General features: G+C 42.5%; 1 protein-coding gene across 1 annotated transcript in view; it reads left to right on the top strand.

The window, feature by feature from the left end:
* vash2 (vasohibin 2) overlaps nt 1-20137 on the top strand; it is a 34347-nt gene extending 14210 nt beyond the window's left edge. The window contains exons 5-7 of the mRNA XM_042333468.1: nt 5298-5679; nt 7959-8074; nt 16450-20137. Coding sequence (XP_042189402.1) covers nt 5298-5679; nt 7959-8074; nt 16450-16522 — 571 coding nt within the window. The 3' untranslated portion in view covers nt 16523-20137. The remainder of the gene's footprint in view (nt 1-5297; nt 5680-7958; nt 8075-16449) is intronic.
* Nucleotides 20138-25759: the final 5622 nt, after the last annotated feature.

Below are 25759 nucleotides of genomic sequence, written 5' to 3' on the forward strand. Positions count from 1 at the left end.
GTTAACTAGCTAATGACCAGAAGCCTTCAGGATTAATATTTTCCCTATCGGAATTCGGGTACCATTGTTTGACTGCAGGGAGAAGGTGACAGAGCAGTTTATTATTTTGTCGCTTTCTTCTCAAGCTTATTATCAACAGACCTGGAAGACTGAGGTTTTCCCGGCTGAAGTGTTTTGCATTGTGTGTCCTGCTGATCTCAGACGTGAGGTGTGGTGGTACAAAAGTCGTCCTTTCACCTAAACCCACTGGCGTTAAGCTGCATCTATGGAACAAGCCTGTTTCGGAACAAAAGGATTTATTTTTGCGAAAACGGCCACGGCATCTGTCTTTCGCTTTCAAAGCCTCTCATTTTCCTCCGCTCCACTCGAAAGTGAATGTGGGGAGATCCACGATTTAATATTAAAATATGTAAAATGCATCTTGACATTCATGTTGACATTCGCACTCATCAAGGCAGGGGAATAGATTTTTTTTTCCCTCCCACGTGTTTGAGCCCAGTATTAGAATTAATTGTGAGAGCTGCTAATCCTTCGAATGAGATGTTAAACCAAGGTTTGTCCAGGTGGACGTTTAAATTCCCAGCTCGTGTATAACCCTGGCAAAATGTGGCTACCTCTGCATTAACTACGGGCTTTAATGTCAGCGTCGGGAGAGCACCCTTACTGTGACCTTCTGGGTTTCAGCACCAGATACCCTTGGAATCTCCTTGAGTGAGGAAATCACTTTGTGCTATAACATCTGCATTGTAACCAGAGCCTTTTTGTACTGTGAGCCTCCCCTGAGCTATTTTCACTTCGCTATCAAGTAGCAGCGAGGACTAGATTTGAGCAGGTCCCATAAGTGAAAAGCTAATGATTTCACTCGCTGCCCTGTGCATTAACCCCTGACACATCGCCATCTTTAAACACTGCATATCATTAATTCAATCTGGTTTTTTAATAAAATGCTGAGACAAAGTTCTATATTTATTTAAAAGGAAGGAGAGACTTTACAGCAATCGATCGTGGCCTTTAGTACATCTTATTACCACATTAGACGTTTTGTGGAGAGGCTGAAGTATCAGAAAGGGCAGCTCTAAAAGCCCTGAACAAACCTACGGGGTGAACTTGTGCTTCAGGGCGTGGAGTAATCTGCAGGACAGACTTGTGTGCTGAGAGGTTTATTTCTGGATGTTGTAAGATTCTTTTTGGAGTGTCCACCTTTACATGACGATAGCATTTTTTTTTCGCGGTGGTGAGTGAAAGGCAGGGGTGTTGCTTCTCTCGGGATAGTAAGGGTACTTCACTCTTAAGAGAGAAGACGTCTCAGGAGGGGATGTCATAGAGGTGTGTAACATTTTGAGTGGAATTGAACCGGGAAAACCCAGAACAATATGTGAGGATGCACTGACTCGGGGCAATTTCAGGACAGACACTAGGACATTTGTCTTTACCCAGAGGGTAACTGATGAATGAAACAGGTTGCCAAGGAAAGGTGGTTGAGGCCAGGTCACTGGGCTCAGTTTGATGCTGAGATGGAAGGACAGTACGGCTGGTCTTCTGCAAAGATGGGCCGAAGGGCCTTCTTCATCTGAGCATCTTGTGAGCTTTTCCAATGTCCTTATCTCTTCGGGCTGCAGATATTTAGTATGAATATGGGCTAACCCGATTGTAGTTGTGCGGCAGAGACACCGAGCAAGTTTAGATCATCTCGACACGAGACTGCCACAAGTTTTCGAGAAACAAACATTTTTCTGTCCTGCCAGCTACCCCGGGACATCACACACAGCAGAGATGATGGGGCAGGAAGAGTGGAATGGGAAGAGAGTGAGCTACAAAGCTCCCTTTGTGATCAGCACACAATGTGCAATTCACTGATGAGCGTGTGACTCATTAAAACCTTTGAGGTTGGTTGGAAAGAAGTCTGTTCCTAGCATTTTTGAATTTGTGGAGTCCTATAGTTCAGTGGTTAGAGCACTCGCTTTCCAAGCGAGAGACCTGAGTTCAATTCCAGGCAGAGGGCGAAACCTTGGGCAAGTTTCCTTACTCCACACACAGAGCCTAATAATAATCCCTCCAAAACCCAAAACAATAATAAATTGGTCATTTTCAATCTACGACTGTTTGTGGGACATTGCTGTGTGCAATTGGCTGCCGCGTTCGCCCACAAATATACAGTCAATTCACTTTACAGTGTGTTCTGTGAAGCGTTTTGGGACGTCCTCCCGACGTGAAAAGCGCTATATCAAATGCAAGAATTATTATTATTATTCCAGCTGCATGGTAAGTGATGATCAGATCAAGGCAGCAGACAGCGGGCGAAAAACTCCACCCGCTTTAAACTCTAAGATCGTTCTACGTTAAAAGATTGTGCTGTGCGCGAGGGCCGGGGGGTGCTGTGCACGAGGGGGCCGGGGTGCTGTGTGTGGGAGGGGGGGTGCTGTTTATGTACGATGAGAGTCTGTGAGACACCAAAGGGTGTGATGCAAATTTTAGGATTCAGTTTTCAGGGTTTGGCCGAAGCCATTTAAATACATCCATATTAATTCCGATTGTATTTACAATTGGGAAGGGCGGCTGGTGCGCACATTGTGACTTCTTGGCTGGGATCTGATTGTGGTGGTTCACAACACATGCCATCCCCAGCTGAGAGGACAAGGTTGTCCATCTTGTCTTTGTCGACGTGTGCCTAATCCCGCACCTGCTGCTGCTGCGAGCTCTGGCTCGACTCCTGTTCCTTTCTACTTCTGATTTCCTTTCGTCTTGGTATTAATTGAGGTTTTAAACCCACTCAGAAGGCAGAGTTGATGGGATGTTCGAAAAGGAGATCGACTGATATGTTTGTGAAGTTAGCAAATAATAACGCTTTGTGCTTTCTTTTTAATAAATAATCCTCGCATGTGCGCCTGGTCTCGTTGTCGAGATGTCCCAAAGCTTTACGGTAAGGTGGAGGAACTGTGCATTTGTATGTGAGGCCGTGCTGTGTGGCGTGTCAGGCCGTGCTGTGTGGCGGGTCAGGCCGTGGTGTGTGGCGTGTCAGGCTGTGGCGGGTCAGGCCGTGCTGTGTGGCGGGTCAGGCCGTGGTGTGTGGCGTGTCAGGCTGTGGCGGGTCAGGCCGTGCTGTGTGGCGGGTCAGGCCGTGGTGTGTGGCGTGTCAGGCTGTGGCGGGTCAGGCCGTGCTGTGTGGCGGGTCAGGCCGTGGTGTGTGGCGTGTCAGGCTGTGGCGTGTCAGGCTGTGGTGTGTGGCGGGTCAGGCCGTGGTGTGTGGCGTGTCAGGCTGTGGCGTGTCAGGCTGTGGTGTGTGGCGTATCAGGCCGTGGTGTGTGGCGTTTCAGGCTGTGATGTGTTCCGTGTCAGGCTGCGATGTGAATGTGGCACCCAATTTGCACACAGGAATGACTCACAAACAACCATGAAATAAGTGGAAAAACTAGTTTTATCTGGGGACAGGACATTGGAAGAAACTCCTGGCGAATCTAGAGAAAAGCAGGGACATTGAATTATTTAGAGTTTATTAAATTACCGTAACAAAATGGTGGGACTTGTTTGCCAGGCCCTTGTTCCAATGCATCTAGAGTCCACTTCTGACCCTTTGTGCAACACTGGGCTGACCTAGAATCAATTTATGCCTTTGATCCCAATCATTACGTGTGCGTTCAGCCAGACAATAGTGTGTTCAAATGGAGAGGGTCCTTAGCATCCATCTAAACACAGAAAATACAACCCACCCCCCGCCGTCTGCTAATATACTACCCAAAGCACCTTAGGTCCTTCTCAAAGATTAGTGGTACCATTACTGATCTTAAGGCAATGACATGCTACGTATGTATGTTCAGCCGGATAACAGTGCAGATTTATCCTTTGAATCAATCTTGACCTATCTGGCCTCCAAAAGGGTGATGTCATTATAAAGAGGACCACAACTAGTATCCACTAAACTGTTCAATGAATTGAGCTTCTGAGGAGACCGTTGAAGAATAGCTGCGTTTGACCTTGTATGTAGTAATAGCATGTAATTACCCTAAGGTCAGTAATGGTACCACTAATCTTTAAGAAGGGCCGTAGGTGCTTTTGGCGGTATATTAGCAGATGGGGCTTGAATTTGCCAGGTTTAGGCTGACATTGAGAACTCTGTCCGTTTGCCAATTTCCAATGCCATTTCTCAAATAAACCACTTGAGTTGCAATGACTTGTCAGGAATTGTTCATGTACAGGCAAGAAACGGGGTGAGAAATCTGAAACGCATTGGGAGATCCCATCCATAATAATCACTGTCATCAGTGTAGCAAAGATACTTGGGGCAGAGAAGGTTTAATGCTTAATCTACCCTTTTATTATGTACAGAATAATCCATTTTCATCCTATTGTCCCTTATTTTAAGCAGTGGGTGGAGAGGAGGGGAATAGGAAGAGATAAGCTCATGCAGAAGAACGGTCATTGTTCTGAATAACCCATGAAATCTCGAAGGATGATTGAGAGTTTATTAAACTGTAATTATTTGTTAAATGTGGAATTCCTTTGAATTGTGGTGCTTCGGTTAAAAAGGTCTTTAGGGGATAATGGTATCGTGCCAATGTATTGCAGCTTAAGTATGAGCATTTTGTCTAAATATTAACATAAACCAAGAACAAATAAAAATGTGGTTATTATGAAGCTGGAATTCGAGGCTCAAATCAAATCACCCCCCAGTGCATCTCCTGGATAATTATTTATATTTGTCTCCATTACAATTTATAATCCTCATCCTTGCAATTTGATATAGCACTTCATCAACGATACATCTCAAAGAGCTTCACAAGGTTTATAGTTTGAAGTGTAATGACTGCAGTTTTGTACGCAAACGCGGCAGCCAAATCTGCACTGAGCACTGTGCCACAAACAGCTGTGAAGTGCCTGAGCAATTTGATCCGGAGGATAGTTGGCTAGTTAATTACGTATGTCTATTTGATACTTGCCTACAACTCAGGTAAGTGTTCCGAGACGCTACCCGGGTGAAGGGCTTTGTGTTAACCCGACCCTTGAAATGCTTTGCAATGTGGTTAATCGCATGTTATTGCCAGTTCAGTGGTTGTGATGAGGAATGAAATTAACACTTGGCAAGGTTATGGGGAAAGAGTGGGGGGGGACTGATTAGGCGGCTCTTCCAAAGAGCTGGCACAAGCACGATGGGCTGAATGGCCTCCTTCTGTGCTATAATGTTCTATGAGGCTACGATTCGACGAACACATCCATCTCCGTACAAATGGCTTGAGTGATACTCATCCTAAGAATGCATTTAAGATATGTTACCGTTTTCAATCCATAACTTAATACCTCAGCTACCTTACTAATGGACTCATCGGTACAGAACGCTTCCCTATCAGCTTTAAAACCCAGTTCTCAGGGAACTACTTTCACCACGTGGTCCTCGGTGTGTGTTTCAATGGTCGCTATGGCACACTAGGGATGAGCAGGAGAGAAGCCTTGATGGACAAGCCCTTGGTCTTTCGAACTCTGAGCGACCTGATTTTTGAATTTGAGGAGTGTTACAACAATTACTTCCACAGTTTGAAGAAGGTGAAGATTGGTCAGTATGTCACACATGACTCGCACAGTTTTCAGCAGATTGAATGGAAGCATTTGGTTCTTACCACAAGCAGGACAACCAGGGAAGAGCAGAGGAAGGAGCTGGAAAAACATTCTCGAGAGATGAGAATGAAGGTAAAGGAACTGCATTTTGTAATTCATTTAGTGCCTCTCCTATAATCAAACCAGTGTGAGTTTATGTATTGTGTGTGTGTATGTGTGTGAGTGTATACGAGCAACTGTTGCGGTTAATGTGTGACCATTTCAATTAGTGATCGGAATATCTCCAAATAAGTACAGTAAAGACACTGAAAACTCCAGAAAAGCTTTAGTTTTCAGACTTTGTATTTTGGAGGTTTGACCCACACTGTAGAAAAAAAATGTTGGCTCAAGATTGGTTAGAAGTTCACTTTAACACTGTAAACACTTTAATACTCATACACATCAAACTAGAAAGCGCCCATGAGAACAAATAATTTCTGGCAGCCAGATTGTACCCAGAGACAATAAGTCTTTGATTTAAGAGTTAATGGATTTGGATATAATATAAAAATGAATCTTTTTATTTTCTATGAGAACATTTTAATTTTTTAATCTTTTTATAGATGTTTGAATGTATCATTCCTCATCAGAAAAAGTCTGTATTATCTTTTAATATCAGCTCTGTTCTTTAAATGAAATACTTATGGCACTACTTGAATTTGAAATTCTTTATCAGAATAGTAGGACTTTACATTGTTGGTATTTTATTGCTAAATTCAGTCATGCTTTAATTACCCAATCGTTATATCTCAATTGAACATTATTGATGTAATAATCATCCTCAAATTTGATAGGACACCTTTCATGATTAGAGGAGTTCTCAAAAGCACTTAAATCAACAGATTTACTGTAAAATAGAGTCACTGTATTTTTAGGTAGATTCGGTATCCCATTTGTACAAAGCAAAGCCCCACAAACAGCCATATAGGACCAAATATATTATTAAGAATCCTTGCACTTGATATAGCTTCTTATTACATCATTGAGACGGCTCAAAGTGCTTCACAGATTATATTGTAAAGGGATTGACTGTGTAATTTGTGGGTGAAAGGCTGCAGTCAATTTCGAACGGCAGTGTCCCACAAACATTCGCGGGTTGAGTGATCAAATTATTTTTGGGTGGAGGGGGATTATTACTCCCAGAAAGCGATCCGCCAATCGACTAACCACCGGGTTCCTACTTATTGCTAGGTAAACAGAGGCGTGTGGAATAAAGGAAATTGCCTAAGGTTTCGCCCTGCCTGTGAATCGAACTCGGGTACTCTCGCTTGCGAGGTGAGCGTGCTAACCACTACCATAACACGAGGCCTTCAAAGCCTACATAGAACACATCCTGTCACATTTACAAACAGTGTCATGGTCGTGGACAAGCGAGGACAGAATATCGTTACTGTGTTAACCTTTCATTTGGAGATTCACTTGGACTCGTTGAATCCACCACTGGATTCCAAAATAGTGGGCATACATGTCTGAATAACCATTTGCTCTGTAGGTTCCGCAGCTTTTGTGTTTATCCGTATATGTGGTTAGGCAATATTTCCCTAATCCAGCTGTGGTTAGGAAATGTTTTACTCGCCAACAAGCTTCTGTTGTACTGATGTGGCATTTTATACAATCTGGATTAAAAATACCTTTTTTAATTGTTTCCTTCTGTGAACCTTTCCTGAAGAACTTCCAGCGAATGCATTTCCTGGAGCTCTGTGTTTGAATCCGGGTCCTTTCATCGCTACTGCTGATTTTAGAGGATATATGTCAGTCTCTCTGCCACTTATGGCGTTTCAAGCAACTGAAGACCATTTTGTTTCAATAGGATCTCATTTGCATTAAGTGTGAATCTGTCCAGATGGAAACTGCCTTTCTAATCCACCCAGTTCCCAGAGCTGCCTCCAGCAATGTTCTCAGAAATGTACTTTGCATTAATTTATACAGTCAAGTTGTCCTGCTCTTTGACGCATTACAAATATAAGAACGTGCATATTAAAAGCCGTGGGTGGAGGTGGTGGGGGTGGGGGAGAAATTCCACCTGGCTCTAAATGTAGACTTCTTAGCATTTTAGAACGTGTAGATTTTTTTTGAAAAATCTCTTAATTTTCAGTGGGTTTTCTTTGTAAATTTGCTTCAAATTTAAAGCTGAATTGAAGAATTATGTAAATTGAGGAGCATGTTTCTACTCCTTGAATTCTGAGAGCTGTTACAAAGGACTGCTTAATGTTTGTCCCCACACTCCTCCTGAATCGAGAGTATTTATTGTAGCTTGCTTACTAATCTACCTATGCGCTGATCCTTTAGCAACTGTTAATGCAGGACTATTAATATTCAGAGACAGCGGCCAATCTATTAATCATTGTTATTGTTGCTTCTCTTCATACCAGATTCTAAAAACCTCAAGTGCCCACTCTCCGGTTAAAGAGCGTCAGAGGGGGAAATCCCTGTCACCTCGACGAGGCCAGTTGAGCCCTCAGAGAAGATTGAACCGAAGAGATAAATCGTAAGTTGCCGGCTTCTCGTTAGAATGGGCTCTCGCGGAAACGAGCCTAATTGAGCAATTAACTGGCACTTTCAAGGTATTTTATGTGCATGGTTACAAAATGAGGGGTTTGATTTTAAAAGGTTTTGGAAGGTTAAAGAGATTCTGAATGCCACTAATTCGTGAGATTCACGCAGTTGAAATGCATTTTACAGTCACTGCTGCGTGTGGCGGAATTTTGTTTTTCTCATGTCTTCCCCAACCCCTTCTCTTGTCTTTCTCTCTACCGACTGCAGCTGTTGTTACGCCTCTGACTATCTGAGAACCTGTGCATTTATAGCTGAGTTCGGCACAGAAATAAATGCTGGATAACTCAATCCCGTCACAATCGCTAGGTTTGCTTGTTAAACAGATGCCTGCTATAACCTCAATGTTGCTCGGTGCTCAGGAAATACTGATAGCAGCTCATCACAATGTCTGGTGAACAACGCTTTCCTTCTCAGTGCAAACGTACCTGAGTGCCCCAGACAGTTGGAGTGTGACAGGCAATGTCTGGGAAGAGAGAGCGACCAACAAATCTGCTTCAAAGAGATGAAAAGGCTGTCGGAGGCTTTTTGTCACCAGGTGTCCCTTCAAAAGGTTCATGTGTGATTACCTTCACATTGGGACTCATTAGATAGTTTTCTTTTAGGAAATAACATTATGGGGTAAAGTACATACTGCCAGGAAGGTGGAAGGCGAACTAGATGGACCGTGGTCTGTTTTTTCGCTTCACATTTCTTATGTTCTTATGATGGTTCCTCTAGGTACGTAATATCTGCGCAGTTGACTTGAGGCGAGTAGCTCTGTGGAGGATGGTTGTTGTGCAAAGAACTACAAGTATGGGATATTGGTCAACTATTTTCAAAAAGTCACTATTTTAAAAGTCGCCTTATTTGCGGAGGAATACCTGAGGTGTTGTACTTGCCCTCAGGTGCAATGTCAGCTGGTTTTGTTTCTTAGGTTAGGAAGAGTTCTATTAGCAAGCCTAATTATGGTACATGGGAAAGGACAGTTGGTACTATAAGTATGCATTATTCTGTTCCATAGGCTTGCATCAAGGTATGCCCAGTTCTATTCCATATGGTGCTCAGTTTAATTTTCTACAGAATTGCCGATTTCTGTTCTACAGGCACACACAGTTATTTTCTGTGGCTCTGACGTTCTGTAGACATTGGCTAGTTCTGTTTTATAGGTAATGTTTTGTTCTGTAGGTGTGCCTAGTGCTGGTCTATAGGGCACAACCTACTTCCTGTCTCTTGTGTATCTTCAAGAAGCATATTAAGAGTTGTCGGTGCTGTTATTGGGAACTGTGCCCTTTGCGTGTAGAAGTTTAAGGATGGTGCTAAGGTTTGCTGCTCTGAGCACATCACTAAATCATTCTCCTTTTCATCATTTCATCACTAAATCATCTCACAGTGTCCATCTCTGATGGTATTGGGCATCATTGAGTCTGTGAGTAGGGCTCGGATGGAGCGTAGAAGGTCAACTGATTCTCATCGGCCTCCAAAAATCTTACAATGGTGTTGTGTCCTAGTGATCCTCCCCCCTCGCTCCCTCCCTCCCTGACCCTCCGGTGCTTGCTGTGGGGATGGTCAAATGCTGGTGAATTCTTGTAATGAGGTGTTTTCTATGAAGAAACAATTCTATTAAAAGGAAATCCCATCAGATTTCACACTAAAACAATGCCGTCCTGTTCTCTCTAAGGTTACCATGTCCACCTTCCACGATCCTCTATCGACCTTCTTCTGTGATCTGCCACCGTCTCAACAGACGTTTAGAGATGATAGCAGGATTGTATGTACTTAAGAGAAGAGAGGAAGAACTTGTCAGTGGCTGGAAAGGGGAGCGATTGTTTGAGAGAGACCAGTTGCCAAAGATTGATTGGAGTTCAGTTCGGATAGGCTATACCAAGAGCCGCAAACCGATCTAGAGGCCAGATACAAGGGATGGTTTAAACCTGCCACAAATCAGCCTCTGCCTCCCACCAACCCAGAGAAAGCTTAAAAACAAAAAGTGAGAAAGCTCTCTAAAAATAAATGCCTTTCCCTTGTTCAAAATGAATACAATAAAAGACAGGAGAGAGGGGGAGAGTCTAGTGTAACAGCTTTGTACAAGGAAATGAGGAGCAAGGCTGGACAATCAGCTAAGGATTCAATGCAAAGTGAAGAATTAAACAAAGAAAACAAAGGATGAAATGCTGCAGAAGAGGGAAGGTGATAAGTAAGCCAGAGTGAGAGAAGCAGAGAATGTTTAAAAGTGAGAATACGTTGGGGGTGGGGGGGGGGAAGATAAAACTCGATGAAATTCATTTTTTTAGAATAAAAATCCCATTAACCCTACAAGCCCCAAATGGTAGTAGGACCTGAAAAAATCCGCAGGAAGGTTGCCAGGCAGTGCTCCCAATGGCAAGCTGTGTGGTTTCCACTGTGTGCGCATTCCACATACATGTACATATGTCTGATTTAGATACTCTGGGATAATGATGGTAATGATCTGCATGTGAGACTCTCAGCTGACACCTCCCCCCCACCCCCAACGCCCAAAAGAAATTCCTGGTAGGATTGTTAATGGGCAAGTTTCCTTACTTCACACGCCTCTGTTCAGCTACCAGTAAGTAGGAACCCGGCTGTTAGTCGATTGGCGGATCGCTTTACTGGGGGTAATAATTCCTTTTCTTAAAAAAAATTTAATTCATAAATAATAATTTGGTCACTTAATCCACCACTGTTCGTGTGGGACACTGCTGTGCGCAATTGGCTGTCGTGTTTCACTCACAAAACATCCAGCTCTGTGAAGCACTTTGAGAAGTCTAGAAAATGTGATAAGGCGCTATATCAAAAGCAAGGATTATTATTATCATAAAGTATTGAACAAAATAGCCCAGGAGGAAGACTGAATGTTTTCTCCATTGACAGTGCGGCTGCATTTTAAAAGTCAAAGAGATGCGTATATCTCTGGCTAACTGAGAGGACAACTGTCATTGTACAGTATTTATTAGTCTATTATGTACCATCGCTAACCCGTTTTGCTTACTGCATCTCCATAGATTTCAAGCACGAAAATATTGTGTTGCCTTCGGAGCAGACAGTTTAGAGCAAAATTCTCGTACTGAGTAGATTTAATGTGACATTTGCGACTGACGGAAAAGATTTATTATATAAAAAAAATATAGTTATCACCACCGCAGTTCCCTCTTAGTGCTCCGAGGATATGCAGAGTGAACACGTTAATCTTCACTGCAAATGTGTTCTGACAGCCCTTCCTCTCCCGTCTGTCAGGCACTGGAGTTGAAACTATCGTAGGCAAGTTCAGGGAAGTGCTGACTGAGCCTTTGGGACAAATGCCCAAAGTCTAGCGACCCTCAGATGTTTAGCTATGTCAGGGCTTGAACGTGGGTGGGGTGAGTCCAGATCTAAATGACATTTGGAAGCTACAGTGGAGGTTCACCTGGAAATTGACTTGTTTTTCACAAGTAGGGACCTTCAACCAGTGTTTTACTGATTTTTTTTTTTAACCGAAACGCAGGGCTGTGTTTGGAGAAAATATTGTTTCCGTTGGGGACACCTCATTGCTGGAACACTTTTTAGAAACCATTTGTTACTCGTGAACACCCTTTTGTGGCAAGCGCTTAAATTTACCAGTTTCTTTTCCCAAATGCATTTATTTTCCGCACATTAAAATCCAGTTGTCATTACTCAACCTATCCACACAATAAGGCCAAAGTAACAAACAGGATGGACTGATGTGGCTGCTGCTGTGTATAATTATCTTTTTTCAGCCCCTCTAAAGGAACGGGCCTAAGGTGACTGTGGAGGCACGAGCTTGATTGACGTTCATTAATGATTCCTTGCCCTGGTGCCGACTGAGCTTCAAGAGGGACTAAACAGTAGGGAAATAGAATAAATTGTGTTCTGGCTATAAAAAGACATGAATTTAATGAGGTCACTCTGGAGTCCCCAAGCCTTGCCAACCTGTGCCTAATATTTTCTGGAATGAGGTAAGCAGTGTGGGACCCCCCCATGAGAGTACGTGCATTTCCATTCCAGACACAGGGACATTTCTATGTGTAGGTGGCGTACACATGTGGGACTCTGCCTGGTTTGGATACTCTTAAGCATAGTCAGGGGCTTCTGCACAGTGTGTCATACAAAAAACACAGGTGTTGCACTCTGGAGTAAACTATACATCTGCCTCTTCTTTACCCCTCTGCTGAATTCCAGAGCTGTACTTTACTGACATTTAGACCTCACACTGGCAATGTTTATGGTTTTTTTTCTCAGAACTTGTCATTTCACTCTTAATGTGTGAAAGAGATCAAATAACAGCAGCAACAGATGATGCTCTGAGGATCAAAAAAAGAATCAAACTAAATTGTCAGCCCTTGCCACGTTTCTTTCAGTGCATCGGATTAAAACTAACCGAAATTCCTAGAGTCCCATTTCATCTGACTTGTATATTAGCAGCCTCAACCTCCCCGTTCTTCCCATCCGACTCAGTCATTCCTATTGTCAATCTCCAGATCATCCAGAACTCTGCAGCTAAACTTCCCACATTAGGCTCCACGAGCCCATCATCACCCCCATCCTTGCCTGCTTCCACTGGCTCCTCATCACACTTGTCCTTGCCTTCAAATGCCTCCGTGGTTTTGACTCAGCCTAGTTCCATGATTTGCTGCAACCCTTCTCCTACCCTCCAACCACTCCCTCTGCTCTGCTAACTCTGGCCGGCCGTTTGTCCTCCCACTCAATCAGCCCGGCTTCGGTTGTTGAGCCTTAAGTCATCGTTGTCTCTGCTTTCTGCAAGGATTCTGGAATTGTAGTCCAAAAGCAAATTTAAATTGAGATTTCAAATGATCAGGGAGTCACGGAATATTCACCTTGCATTTGCTACTACTTTTGATGGCTCAATCGTTAAATGATGACAGACGCTGCCATCTTCTCTCCCGCCTCCCACTATGTAACTGAAAGAATACAAAGATAATAAAAGGGCTTTCACCAGTTAATAGAACAGAATTTAAAGTAAGTGATTGAGGTGGAAAAGCACATCTGACCTGAGTAATTCCCACTTGGATTCATGCGTGCTTTCTGCTATTGTCCTTCAGAAGTTGAATTGTTTCCCATATTGGGAATTCCTGAGGAATAAAGAGACAAATGTACTGTGTGTGTTTTTTTTTTGCTGACTGCCTATGATTCTACGGCTGTAAACCCGGCTAGTTACCAGCTACTCCTCATGTACACCATTTGTTACTAACGTAGGTTGCCTGCCATGCCTGCTCTCGGTGACAAAAGGCAGAACAGACTTGATTGATACCCATTGATAAGAGAGACCAGCTCTGAGGAATGACTAGATGATAATCTAGGGCTCAGCCCTGAAAAGAGATGTCTCCGAAGGAACATTGTATAAGAAAGATACTGAACAGGATAGAGAAGAAAGTGCTTTCGGATAGGCCAAGGTAGCAGGACACAAGGGCATGGGTTCGTGGAGTAACTCTAGCTCAGACACCAGGAAGCATTTCCCCTTGCAGGGAACAGTTCATGCTGTTATACTGAGGATCATTACTCATTCAGAATACAATAGCGAAAACTATTTTATTCGGTTCAGTCACGGTTAACGTTTCAGTTCAATCTTGTGCTTTTTTTTTCCAATTCTGTCGGTGACAAAATTTGGCAATGTAGGTATGAGGTCAGCACCTTAGCTTTTCTGCCACTTTAATAATCTGTTTCAGTAGCGATATAAATAAAACAAAAAGGTACGCTGAAAACCTGAAATAAAACCAGAAGCAAATTGATCAGCTCAGAAAGAAAAATGCGATTAGTTAATACCTAAAGATGTCTTCTTCCTTTTCAATGCAGATTGAGTTGCTGTGAGCTTTTCCAGAATTCCTGTTGTTAAAATAATCCCTACATTTAAAAAAACAGAAGCACCTGATCCGTATGTGTGTGTCTGAGTATCTGTGTTTGTGTGTGTGTGTGTGTCTGAGTCTGTGTGTGTGTGTGGTGGTGGGGAGGGGTTCTGTCATTGTTCCCTTATGTAGACTGTGGATCGTACAGAAAATCATATCATAGGTGTGTGTGTGTGTGTCGAAGAGAGCCAGGGATTTTATCATTGTTCCCTTATGTAGACCATGGATCATATCGTAGAAAAAAAAAACAGGATTCACAGAGAAACCCTTCAGGGGAAATGCAATGTGATGGTGTCCTTCATGGGATTTTGATGATCTTGTGAAATATGAATCAGGAGTGGGGGAGGAGCGGAGGTGTTAGACATGGGAATTGCAGAAACACATTCTCCATGTAGATTTCCATCCGTGCAAAGGGTTTATTACAGCAAAGAAGGTAAGCAGAAGTAGTGTACAAATAATGCCTCACAACAACCCATTATAGCTTGGAGAGTTTAAACTCCCTGAGGCAATCAAATAACCGATCCATCACAAAACTATCTTGAATTCCATTACTATTATAAGTTATGAAAAAAGTTCAGGGACTTGTTAGTTAGATTCCACATTCTTTATTTCTTTTTTTCTTAAGTCAGCATTTGTCTCAGGTTGTCCCTAACTCGTTTGTGCCATCGAATAGGACGCGTGCAGTTTAGTGCGAGGGTCAGACAGATGGATACGTGGAATAAAACAAGCAGCGCCTGATTCCAGGCTATTTATAGACTTTCCTTAAATGTATGAAATTACGGTGCCTTATTGAGTGAAGTTAACTAATACACTAATGGAGCAGGTCTCATTTACTGCTCCTTAAGCATTAAAAAGCCCGTAGCAATTGCTGTCACGCGGAGTACAAATTCCTAGCGGCCATCAATAGAATATTTGCTGACTAGGCTGTAGATTTCATTATCAATGTCAAGTAACCCCAGATGACCTATTGATTGAGTAAAGATGAATGTGTTATACTTGGCTGCCTTTCAGATGTAAAAATAAAAGAGAAAATGCCTTGGGATTCTTTACTTAAGTCAGGAGGCATTGTTTATATAAACTCTTTTCTTTCCCTTAGTATTTGTATGCGCCAGAGCAGTTCAGGAGAGAGAAAGAAAGACTGTGGATGGTGGAAATCTGCAATAAAAACAGAGAAATGTTGGAGAAATCTAGAGCGTCTGAAAGAGAAAGCTAGGTTAACATTTTGACTAGGAACCTTCATTACATCATTTACAGAACTCTGTTGCTAGAGGTGACTTGGATCATTTCAGGAAAACCATGTCAGGTTTCAAAATTGTTTCACTTGTGAATCGGAGCGAGTGAAAACGGATCTACTGTACTTCTGTTGGTGCAATAATCATTGAGATGTGAAGATGGTCCATGTTGAGTATTTTCGAAACTTCCACTTTCCCTTTATGAGGCCTGTAATTTCACCTCGTCTGAGCTTGTAAGACCATTTCATTTACAATTTTAACTCATCCTTTAAAACTTAAAACTTAATATTTAATTAAATCTTTCCCACCGGTCATGTAAAAGAACTGAGTTCCAATTAAAATTCAACTGAAGAATTTTCTACAGTTCTGTGCGACTATTACATTTTAAGACCGAATGCAATTTCAGTCTTCTGATGTATTGATTTTTACATGAAAAACACTGCTAAATTCCCTAGCCTATTGATTCCTTTCCATCAGTACAGTTTTTCAGCAATCTCCCAAATGTTTGAACCCCAAGCTTTGTCCCACTGCACACCCAAACTAAATGCTATAACTGGATATGTTTCTTCGGTATCTCCTGCAGGGCTCTGCTCTGTGTAATGGGTTGATGAGTATAGCTGGTTAAGTATCTGATGAGGTACCTCTGTTGACCTAGTGCTTAAAGGTATTTCCTGGAGTAACACAGGCCTCACAGATCAAAAGGTTGTAGATTTAAAACCAAATCTGTGCTGGTGGCTGATGTTGGGGGCACATCAAACGATCTCAGCATCTCCGGGTAGAGAAATCCACCAGGGATCCAGCTCCTGATCATCTCTCCAGAGACCTCCTGCTGGAAGGTAAATGTCTAGTGAGGATAATCTCAGGCTTGACTGTGATGCCTCTCTCCTTCCACCCACAGTACCTATATTTAACCTGCTGACACTCCCCGTCAAGGTTTACTGATGAATAATGCATCATGTAACTGATGCATACGTTCAAGAGAGAGAAAAGGGAATAGCGGTGTACAGGCGAGGGGTGTAGGAGGGGGTGTGGGGGCTTGTGGGGAATATGTTCCCCAGCGCTTGTGGAACCACTGAAGGGGGAGGGGGAGGGAGTGAGCCCCATTTGCAGAAGAGGAAAAATGTTTTTGTGGGGGGTGTTGAGGGGGAAGAGTAGGAATGCATTTTCATATTGTAAAGTCTGGTCAAAATCTCCACCAATTAACTTATTGTTCATTACAGACCTGCAATAACAGAGCGTAAACCACGAGAACTCAGCATGCTGAATGACGTTGGATACCAAATCCGCATCTAAAGAAGCCATGGAGCGAAAGCTTTTACTTTTTTCACTCTCTTCAAATGGTGCTCTCCCTCGCACTTTACCCTCGAATCGTGTGTTTTAATGGATCGTCGTACTGTTTACGAAAATTTTTACAGAATTTTGTTCGGACTGCGGAACCAGAAGGTCAAAAAAAAAAACCCCAGAGAGATCGATGATGCGCTTATTTAAAATATATCTGGTGTGCACAAATTATGTTTCCCTAGTTGTAGCACTGTGATTAGTCCCACTGTAGGTTTGCAAGTTTCCCAGGGACGTTGTTGATGTGACCACCTTTGCTGGATTGACAAATTTGCTATTTGACTGATTATCAGAATAGGTCACTTTCTCAACACTGGAACGGTGGTTCATACGGGGGAGTCTGTAAATAAGATTGTGAGTAATTGTAATGACAAGCTTATAAGCGACAGGGCATTGCTTTGGGAGAAGGTTTACCTTTACCTATTGGAATTAGCCAATGGAAGTGAAAACACTACCGATGTCTTGTGTAGTGTGAAGATGTACTTCAAGTCATTTTACTACAATTTGGGTTTAGATGAAGGTGGTGAATATCACGATTCAGAATATCACTTGGCTGATGATTCAATGGGTAAAATGCGTGGCACTGAGCAATAAGAAGATGTCAAGTGCGATCCTTGGTCTGCGTTGGTTGATCTGAACTGAGATGGCTTGTGTATGGGATAGGGATAGGGGCTTAGAAAGTCGGTCAGCATTTTTGCTCCTGATCGCTGTTCAGTGATCCTCGCTGCAAATAGCAAATGTATAGATATTGCGTGAGAGGCAAACATGCTTTTGCCTATGCTGTCCTCACAGGTCCAATTGTCTGGGCACTTGGGTGTGGTAAACTGGAAGATTGCTGCTGCTGCTGCTTCTTGTTGAACTGTAGGCTAGTAAGAGAGTAAAAGAGGTTGGGGCGGGTGGGGGGTATATGGTGGAGGAACAAATTTAATTGAGATCCACACTTGTTGATTTTCTTTCGAATAATGCGTATGACTGAATATCAAGCCGATTTCATGCCTACTGGAGAAACACGGTGAGTGGGGCAATCGGACAGGAGTAAAATGTTTTACTGCTTTTGATCCGACGTTTCAGTATTAGCTTTTGTGAAGTGGACGAGTGTGTCGAGATTGAGAGAATTGTTACAGCTTCAGTAATTGTAAATCCAAAGTGACGTTGAGTGTCGCAGGAGTCGAAGGATTTGTAAATATTGAAACCTATGAGGCTGAACAGCCAGTACACCACTCAAGGCTAAGGAGAAAATTGTTAGCATAGTTCCCTTGGGTTAGGATGATGCACATTCGGGTTACCCTGGGAATTAATGTTCGCAAAGTCTTTGTGAAGCCCGTTCCGATTATAGTATGCTTTTGACCCTGAAGAGTACAAAATGTCTTTGAATGCTGTGTACATTCTGAGGAGCCCAGAGCGGAGAGTTTGTGTTTCTAGTCCTTCAAAAATGACACGGATGCAATTGCGAAAGGGAAAACTAGATGAAACTGTCAACAAAGCTGGAGCAAAAATGAAGATCGAGGACGCAAATGGTTCACGGGCCTTTATGATTAGTAACAGTGGGCTCTAATTTGAGGTACTTGCAAATTAGATTTGTGGGGTTAATCGAAACTAACAAATCGCAAATCCCAACTCGATGAAATTCCAAACAAAAGGACCGCAAGTAAAATGTTGCGTTCGGTAATGTCGCAAACCAGAGTCACAATATGGTTTTGATGGTTTTACATTTTAGACCCAATTTACAAAGGGTGAAAAAAATACTCCATCTACTACACAGATACTGAACACAGCAAATCCCTCTTCTCTAGTATCTCCAACGCCTCCCTCCACAAGCCCAATTCCTGAACACAACTGGAATACAAGTGCAAAACCATCCAGCTCTTAATATTTTTGACTATCCATTACTTAGCAACTGAATTGTGCTCTTAATTCTTTCAGTATTATTGGACCTTGTTGTTCCTTTTGATTTTAGTTGCTCCTAAACTAAGTGCAAGTGAGGGAAAACTATTGTATCATATCACTGATGGGGCAACCCTTACACATGTTACTGGAACCCAGATGTGTGTATTTTTCTGATAGTAACTGACTATCAAATATCCACCCCCCCCACCCACACACACACGAAAAAATCTCCGCTGTCTGTGTAAAATAAATGCAATTTGTGCAATTTTAAATTGCTTAAGTGAATGTTGCTGAGTCCCTAACCCTTTTAAAGTGATTGGTTATCCTTGTAATTTCACATATTCTGCTTATTACTATCTCTACCTTATATTGCGAAATGCTTGATCCAATATCAATACTTTGCACCTCCAATTCAGTGATTCACAATTAATCTCTCCCTTCCCGTTCACTACACGTGTTCATTCACTATCTGATCGCTCACTCTCACTCTGTCCAGCACCTCACGTTACCTTTTAATTCTGCTTTTCCTGGGGTGAATTTTGGAGTGATTCGTAATGCATTCGATGTCTACGTTGAATACATTATGAAACATCACTAATTTGTTCGCCATGCGTAACTTCCTTGGTGAGCGACAACTTCAAAGTCTCTCTCAAAAATGATATCTTCACTCTGTCATGTCATCAAAAATAGTTATTCTCCAGATATTCCTGCATCACGTGTTCAGTCACCTTTTGGAATTTGGCATTTTGCATTAAACTGCGTAGATGCCAATGCTTAGAATTGGGAGTCTAAGGTGACTTGCTCTAAATATAAATTAAGATGCTATCAAACTACTCCAGAGTGCTAAATTGAGGGATTTCTGTGTTTTAAGTAAAATTGACATGAGCAATTTTGCGGATGGAATCTACTCAAGTAGTTCCAGTGTTATCTGCATGTGCCAATAACTAACTGGTCTCTAACTTGAAAATACTGTTGTTTACTAACTGCATGCGTTTCTCTTGATGCTGTCCTTTAACCGAACACTAGAACTTGCCTTCAAAAAAGAAACAAAAGTACTAAAAATAATTCAAAATAAGGGGGTGGTCTATTTTATGTACTGATATTTTGACTTACGATTTGGACACGTGTACAGTTTAAGATCAAGGGTCGTCCTGCAGGAAGTGATATTTGAATGTTGTATTTTATTTCATGTTTGACAATTTTCGGAGCTTCCGCTATTTATGTATTTACCTGATGTGTGTGTTTTTAGAAGCATGTTGCTCTACACTGTTCCAAGACTGCAATAGTGAGCAACGTTACTGTACTGGACAGTCCCAGCATCATGCACTGCGACTGAGATTAAAATGTGAAAATAGACTTTGATGCACAAGATCTACAAAGATTTTTTTTCTCTCTCTCTCTGCGATTTTTGAACCCGGGGAACATTTTTCGTGATGCAACTTGAAACTTCTTGTGTGAAGCCTTCGATTTCCGACTTCGCAAGTGGATTTTTAAACAGTGTGACTGGTTCCCGAACTTGTTGAAAACTTTCTATTTATTACGTTTCAGAGTTGGGATTTTGATGCCTAAAGCAATAGATGTAGCCCACAGAGCCATTAGATTGCATGTCAGGAGAAAAGTGTACTTTTTTTTTTAAAGAACACGCATGAGATGTTTCAATAAAGTCTTCAAACTGCTTCTTTATAAAGGTGACATTTGAAATTATTTAAGTGCATCAAGCTCAAAAATAAATAATAATTTGGTCCCTCAATCCACGACTGCTTGTGGGGAACGCTGCTGTGCGCAATTGGCTGCCGCGTTTCACCCACAAAATATAAACTCAATTCACTTTACAGTAGATTCTGTGAAGCGCTTTGAGACGTTTCGAAGACGCGATAAAGCGCTATATCAAATGCAAGGATTATTATGTTATAGTCTCAATTTTGTTAATCCAGCGATCTTTGTAAGTTATGACACTCTCTACAGAAATAAACATTAAAACATTCAGCAGAATTGGGCTGATGCAAACAAAGTCATTACGTTGCTGTAATGTTAAGGCTGTGTAAATTACCTGTTCTTTATTCATGTCACTTTTTTTTCTCCTTTTCAGCATATTTTGCTCATTCCCTTTATAAGTCTCATTCCCAGCTTTCAGCCCTTGCGGACTGCTTAAAAAACGTTAGCAAATAATTCTTACATGGTAGTGCTTTGTTAAATCAACTGTATGTACAGCCACCGAGTTGCAGAGTGTCTATTCATGCTTACCTTTGTGTTGAAGGAACAATGCACGTTGCGGTCGTGATTTTCTAGGGTCCACACAGCTGCTCAATGAGATTTCAGGTACGTGAATGTTTTGCATTGACTCATTGTTGAAGTGAATGTTCCAACAATTTATCATTAGAAAACTCTACCCCCTGAAACTAAGCCTAAACTTCCCCATCCCTCCTAAGTACGTTTTAGGATCTCTATGCAACATGACTATTACTTAGAAAATATCTTGTGAGATTATCTGACTTTACAGAGCGACATAATTATCAAGTTTTTCACCTTTGTTTTTCCTTTTTTACAAACCGCGTCAGTATTGATCGTTCTCAGCTTCAATGCTGTGCTGTAATAAGCTCATCATGTGAATGGTTAATGTCTTACACCGATCATTGTCGTGGCTTTCCTGTGCCTATTTGTTTATTTAGTGCCAAATAATGAGCAAATTATGGGATTTGGGCCCTTGGGTCTGAACCAACCAGATTGAGGATGGACCTCTTATATTTGGGATACTAATGCCCGTACATTCAGCCTTGTGTTAGAACAACAACTTGTGTTTACCCAGCGCCCCCTCACGCAGGATAGGGAGGGTCCCACACCCTTGACAGTGGCGGAGCAGGATGCCGAGGGGGAGGTGACCGTAGGCAACGGTCGAATAGGAAGGTCTTCAGGCGCGACCTGAAGATGGGGAAGGAAGGAGCAAGCAAGGTGGGATAGAGGAAGAGTGTTCCAGAATTTTGGGGAGTAGTGGCTGAAAGCTCGGCCACCGATGGTGGAGCGGAGGGCACGAGGGACATGCTGAAGGACGGAGCCAGTCGAGCGAAGATAGCTGGTTGTGAGTTGGAGGGGGTGAGTGGGATGGAGAGGTAGGGAGGTGCAGGGATTTGAAAATGAGTGTGAAGATCTTGAGCCTGGCGAGAACTGGTGTGATGGGGTAACGCATACAACAACAACAAGATTACATTTGTATAGCGCCTTTCACATCGGGAGGACGTCCCAAGGCGCTGGACAGAGTACAACATTTCAGACTCGAGCTGGGGTCAGGGGGGGTAGGAGAGGGGAAGGGGGTGGCCGATGGCATGGTCGAAGAGGAGGGTCTTGAGGTGGAACTTGAAGGAGGCTAAGGAGGGGGCGAGACTGAGGGATGGAGTTCCAGTGGTTGGGGGCAGAGTGGCTGAAGGCACTCCCGCCAATGGTGGGGCGGGTGGGTCAGGGGACGTGGAGCAGCCAGAGCCGGCTGAGCGGAGGGAGCAGGCGGGTTGGTAGGGGGTTAGGAGGTCGCAGAGGTAGGGTGGGGCGAGGCCATGGAGGGCTTTGTAGGTGAAGACCAGGATCTTGAACTGGATCCTCTGAAGGATAGGGAGACAGTGGAGTCGGGTGAGAGTGGGGGAGATGGGGGTCACGGAGTTTGGTGCGGGAGAGGACACGGGCTGCAGAGTTCTGGATTATCTGAAGCCTATGGAGAGAGGAGTTGAGAAGGCCAACAAGTAGTGCGTTTGCATAGTTGAGCCTGGGGGTGATGAAGGCATGAACAAGAGTTTCAGCGGCCTGAGGATTGAGGTAGTGGCAGAGTCGGGTGATGTTACGGAGGTGAGGGAAGGCAGAGCAGGTCATGGCTTGAATGTGGGGGAGAAAAGACAGTTGGGGGTCGAACAAGGCACCTTGGTTCCTGACTGGCTGCAGAGTTGGTGAGTTGTAGTGTGTAACCATGGAGGTTGATGTTGCCAGAGCCTGAGGTGCTGAGGCGCTGGCGTGAGCCAACCAGGAGGGCCTCAGTCTTGTTCACATTCAACTGTAGGAAATTTGCCCTCATCCAGGACTTGATGTCCGACAGACAGTCTGTCCGGATAGGAGTGGTCCTGGAGTTGAGGGTGAAGGTGGAAAGATAGAGTTGGGTGTCATCCGCATACATGTGGACGTTGACCCCATGTCTGCGGATGATGTCACCGAGGGGGAGCATGTAGATATTAAAGAGGAGAGGGCCAAGGACAGAGCCCTGGAGGACGCCAGACCTGACAGTGTGGGGTGAAAAAAAAGGTGAAAGTGATGTTTCATCCCATTGCATTGGTTCATTGGTCTTTGAATATATTTGTTATATATATTGTTAAGTCTTTACAGATTAACGACCACCACATCAGTCACAAAATGAATGCTGCAAGTGTTTGGCATAGATTGTGAAGGGGAAAGAATCTAATCAATTTAGTTCATCAGGATACATGAAGTAGCAGGAAAAATCGGTTGTAAGCTCTGTGACTAAAAGCAACCCAAAGAGTAATAGTCTCATTAAAAGGTCTGAAAGGTTACATACCTGCCAGCAGGTATCCAGTGTTTTAATCATTAGATTGTAATATATATATATATACACCAACTTGGCTCAGTCGGTAGTTCTCACCTCTGAGTCAGGAGTTTGGGGGTTTGAACCTTTCACCTGGACTTTAAACATATATTGCAGATAGACAGCCCAATGCATTGCCGGGGAAGAGGTGCAGTGTTGGAGGTGCCATCCTTCAGATGATATGTTAAACCAAACCATGTTCAGGTGGATGTTGAAAATTCCATGGCATTGTTCACAAAGAGGTTGGAGTTTTTCCTGACGTCTCAGACAATAATCTCCCGGATAAAATTGGTTCTTCACTTCGCGACTGTTTGTGGGTACATTGCTGTGTGCAAATTGTCTGCCACATTTGCCTACAAGTACACAGTCACTCCACTTTACAATAAATGCTGTGGTGCTTTGAGACGATTTGACAACATGTAAAAATGCAAGATTTATTACATAACGTTCTTGGACGGTGGCAGTTAGGATGGGACCGTAATTTATTCAAGGAGTTGTGATCGCTGCCAAGAGTACAAAAACTAAGTAGCTTGTGAACTTCACTGGATCCCTGAAACTAAATTACAATCTTTTGTACTTGTTCTCAACAACCTGTTATCATTCGCGATATATAATACAGTCTGAATAGAAGAAGAGAGGAAAAAAAACGACCATAATAGCGGTTCTTAAATTACCGGAGGACTGTGGGAGGCTAATGTAACATAGCCAGCACAGAATGAAACTGCTAGGTTAATGCATATGAAGTTCTAAGACAATTATTGTGAAATTGAAAAGCATAAAGGACTTTGTATTTGTAGTATGTGGAGTCCTGTATCTCAGTGGTTAGAGCACTCGCCTCGCAAGTGAGAGGACCCGGGCTCGATTCTTGGCAAGGCAAAACGTTGGGCAAAATTCCTTACTCCACACGCCTCTGTTTACCTTTAGCAGTAAGTAGGAACCTTGGTCAATTGGAAGATTGCTTTTCTGGATAATAATCCTTTTTTTAAAAAAAATAATAATTTGGTCAATCAATCCTCGACTGTTTGTGGGGACGCTGCTGTGCACAATTTGGCTGCTGCGTTTTGCCCACAAAATATACAGTCAATTCCCTTTACAGTATATTCTGTGAAGCTCTTTGAGACGTCTCGAAGATGTGAAAAGCGCTGTATCAAATGCAAGGATTAATATTACCCTATTGTCATTTTAATTAAGCTATTGTGAATGACACAGCAAATTCTAACAAGGATAGAGTTTGAAGTGAGAGCTGTCCTATCAGCTACCACATGATTAAAGGAAAATACCTAATTTTTGTGCATTCCCATTGCTGCTGCTGTTTTCTGGTGGAAATGTATATTCATGTAAAGATCCTTATAGGTATTAGAAACAAGTATGAGCCAGACTGAGTGTCCCTATTAATTAAAACAAATCACTTGAGACTGAGTCCAAAGCATTTAAGACGCTTTAGTGGGCTAAAATAACCAAGCTAGATATTACACAGGACTTAACAAAGACTTCTTTTAAATTAATCATCCTTAGACTATATATGGGCATGTAGACATTGGGAAATTATTCAGTCATTTATAAAAGTATAAGTTTCTATCTTTTTGACCACACTTTTGGTCACCTTTCCCTCCTCCAGCTGACGTGCCCTGTCAGCTATTTAAAGCTTTGAGACAATCTCCTGGCATGAAAGTTACACAGTGTAAACAAAATTGGTGTGTTTTCTAATGTTTTTTTACTCTACTAATCTGTGTGCAATATTTGACCGTGTTGCCGTCGAGCAATCACTAGCTACGGGTTGTGACAGTCACAGAAATTGATCCAGTTAAATAAATTATTCTGCATAACTATAAACCTCGGGTGAATCTGGAATCAGGAAATCATGACAGCAAAAGAGCAGTTCAAATGAAGAAGACTCTTCAGTCCATTTGATCTCATTCTTCCAAAATACCCATCTAGCGTCTTCCCGTCACTGTAGGAAGTAAAGGGTCCAGAATTATGCTCCTATGTTGCAGTGAGTCATTGGCTAATTTCCCTCACAGAGAATCCACACAGAGAATCCATTTTCAAATGAGTTTAACCTCGTCATCACTCCATTACCTTAATGTAGTAATTCACATAAATCATCAAGAAGCAATTGGGCTGGTTCTTTCCTAACCATGAGCTCTAACATACTCAAAGATGGATGAACCTAATGGAGACGTTTAATCAGCTGGAGAGCAAATTATTACAATCACACTCCTCAGAAAAAAAAGAGAACATTTACCTGGGATTAGGTTATTGTTCATTTATAGTTTTAAAATATAATTTTTTTTGTTGCTGCTTCTGCTTTGAATCGATGCTAATGTTATATCGTTCCTGTTTTAGGGTCAATAATTTTGAGCTTCACTTCGAAAATCATTTCAGACCGAGTGTGGGATTTAAATTGATGCTGCGAGCTGCCGGACAGATCAAGCCCATTCCAAACAACCATTTAAGAGAAACCTTTGGGCTTTTAAGTTATTGTGGGCAGTGAACATTTTAATTCTATTGGTGATCCAATCACTTTGGTGGATAACATTAATAACATTAAAACATAACTGTTTCTCAGGGCTGTTTAATGGGCTCTGCGCATGCTTACAGAAAAAAAAATCACGTTGTACAGTACAATGTGCAAGAAGGGAAATCTAAAGCAAATTTGTTTCAAAAGAAAAACAAAATCTTCAAAACTTCTCGTAAATGGGCCCATTACATTGTTGGAAGTGCCATCC

The sequence above is a fragment of the Callorhinchus milii genome, unplaced genomic scaffold (genome assembly GCF_018977255.1).
Source record: "Callorhinchus milii isolate IMCB2004 unplaced genomic scaffold, IMCB_Cmil_1.0 Scaffold3, whole genome shotgun sequence".
Taxonomy (NCBI): domain Eukaryota; kingdom Metazoa; phylum Chordata; class Chondrichthyes; order Chimaeriformes; family Callorhinchidae; genus Callorhinchus; species Callorhinchus milii.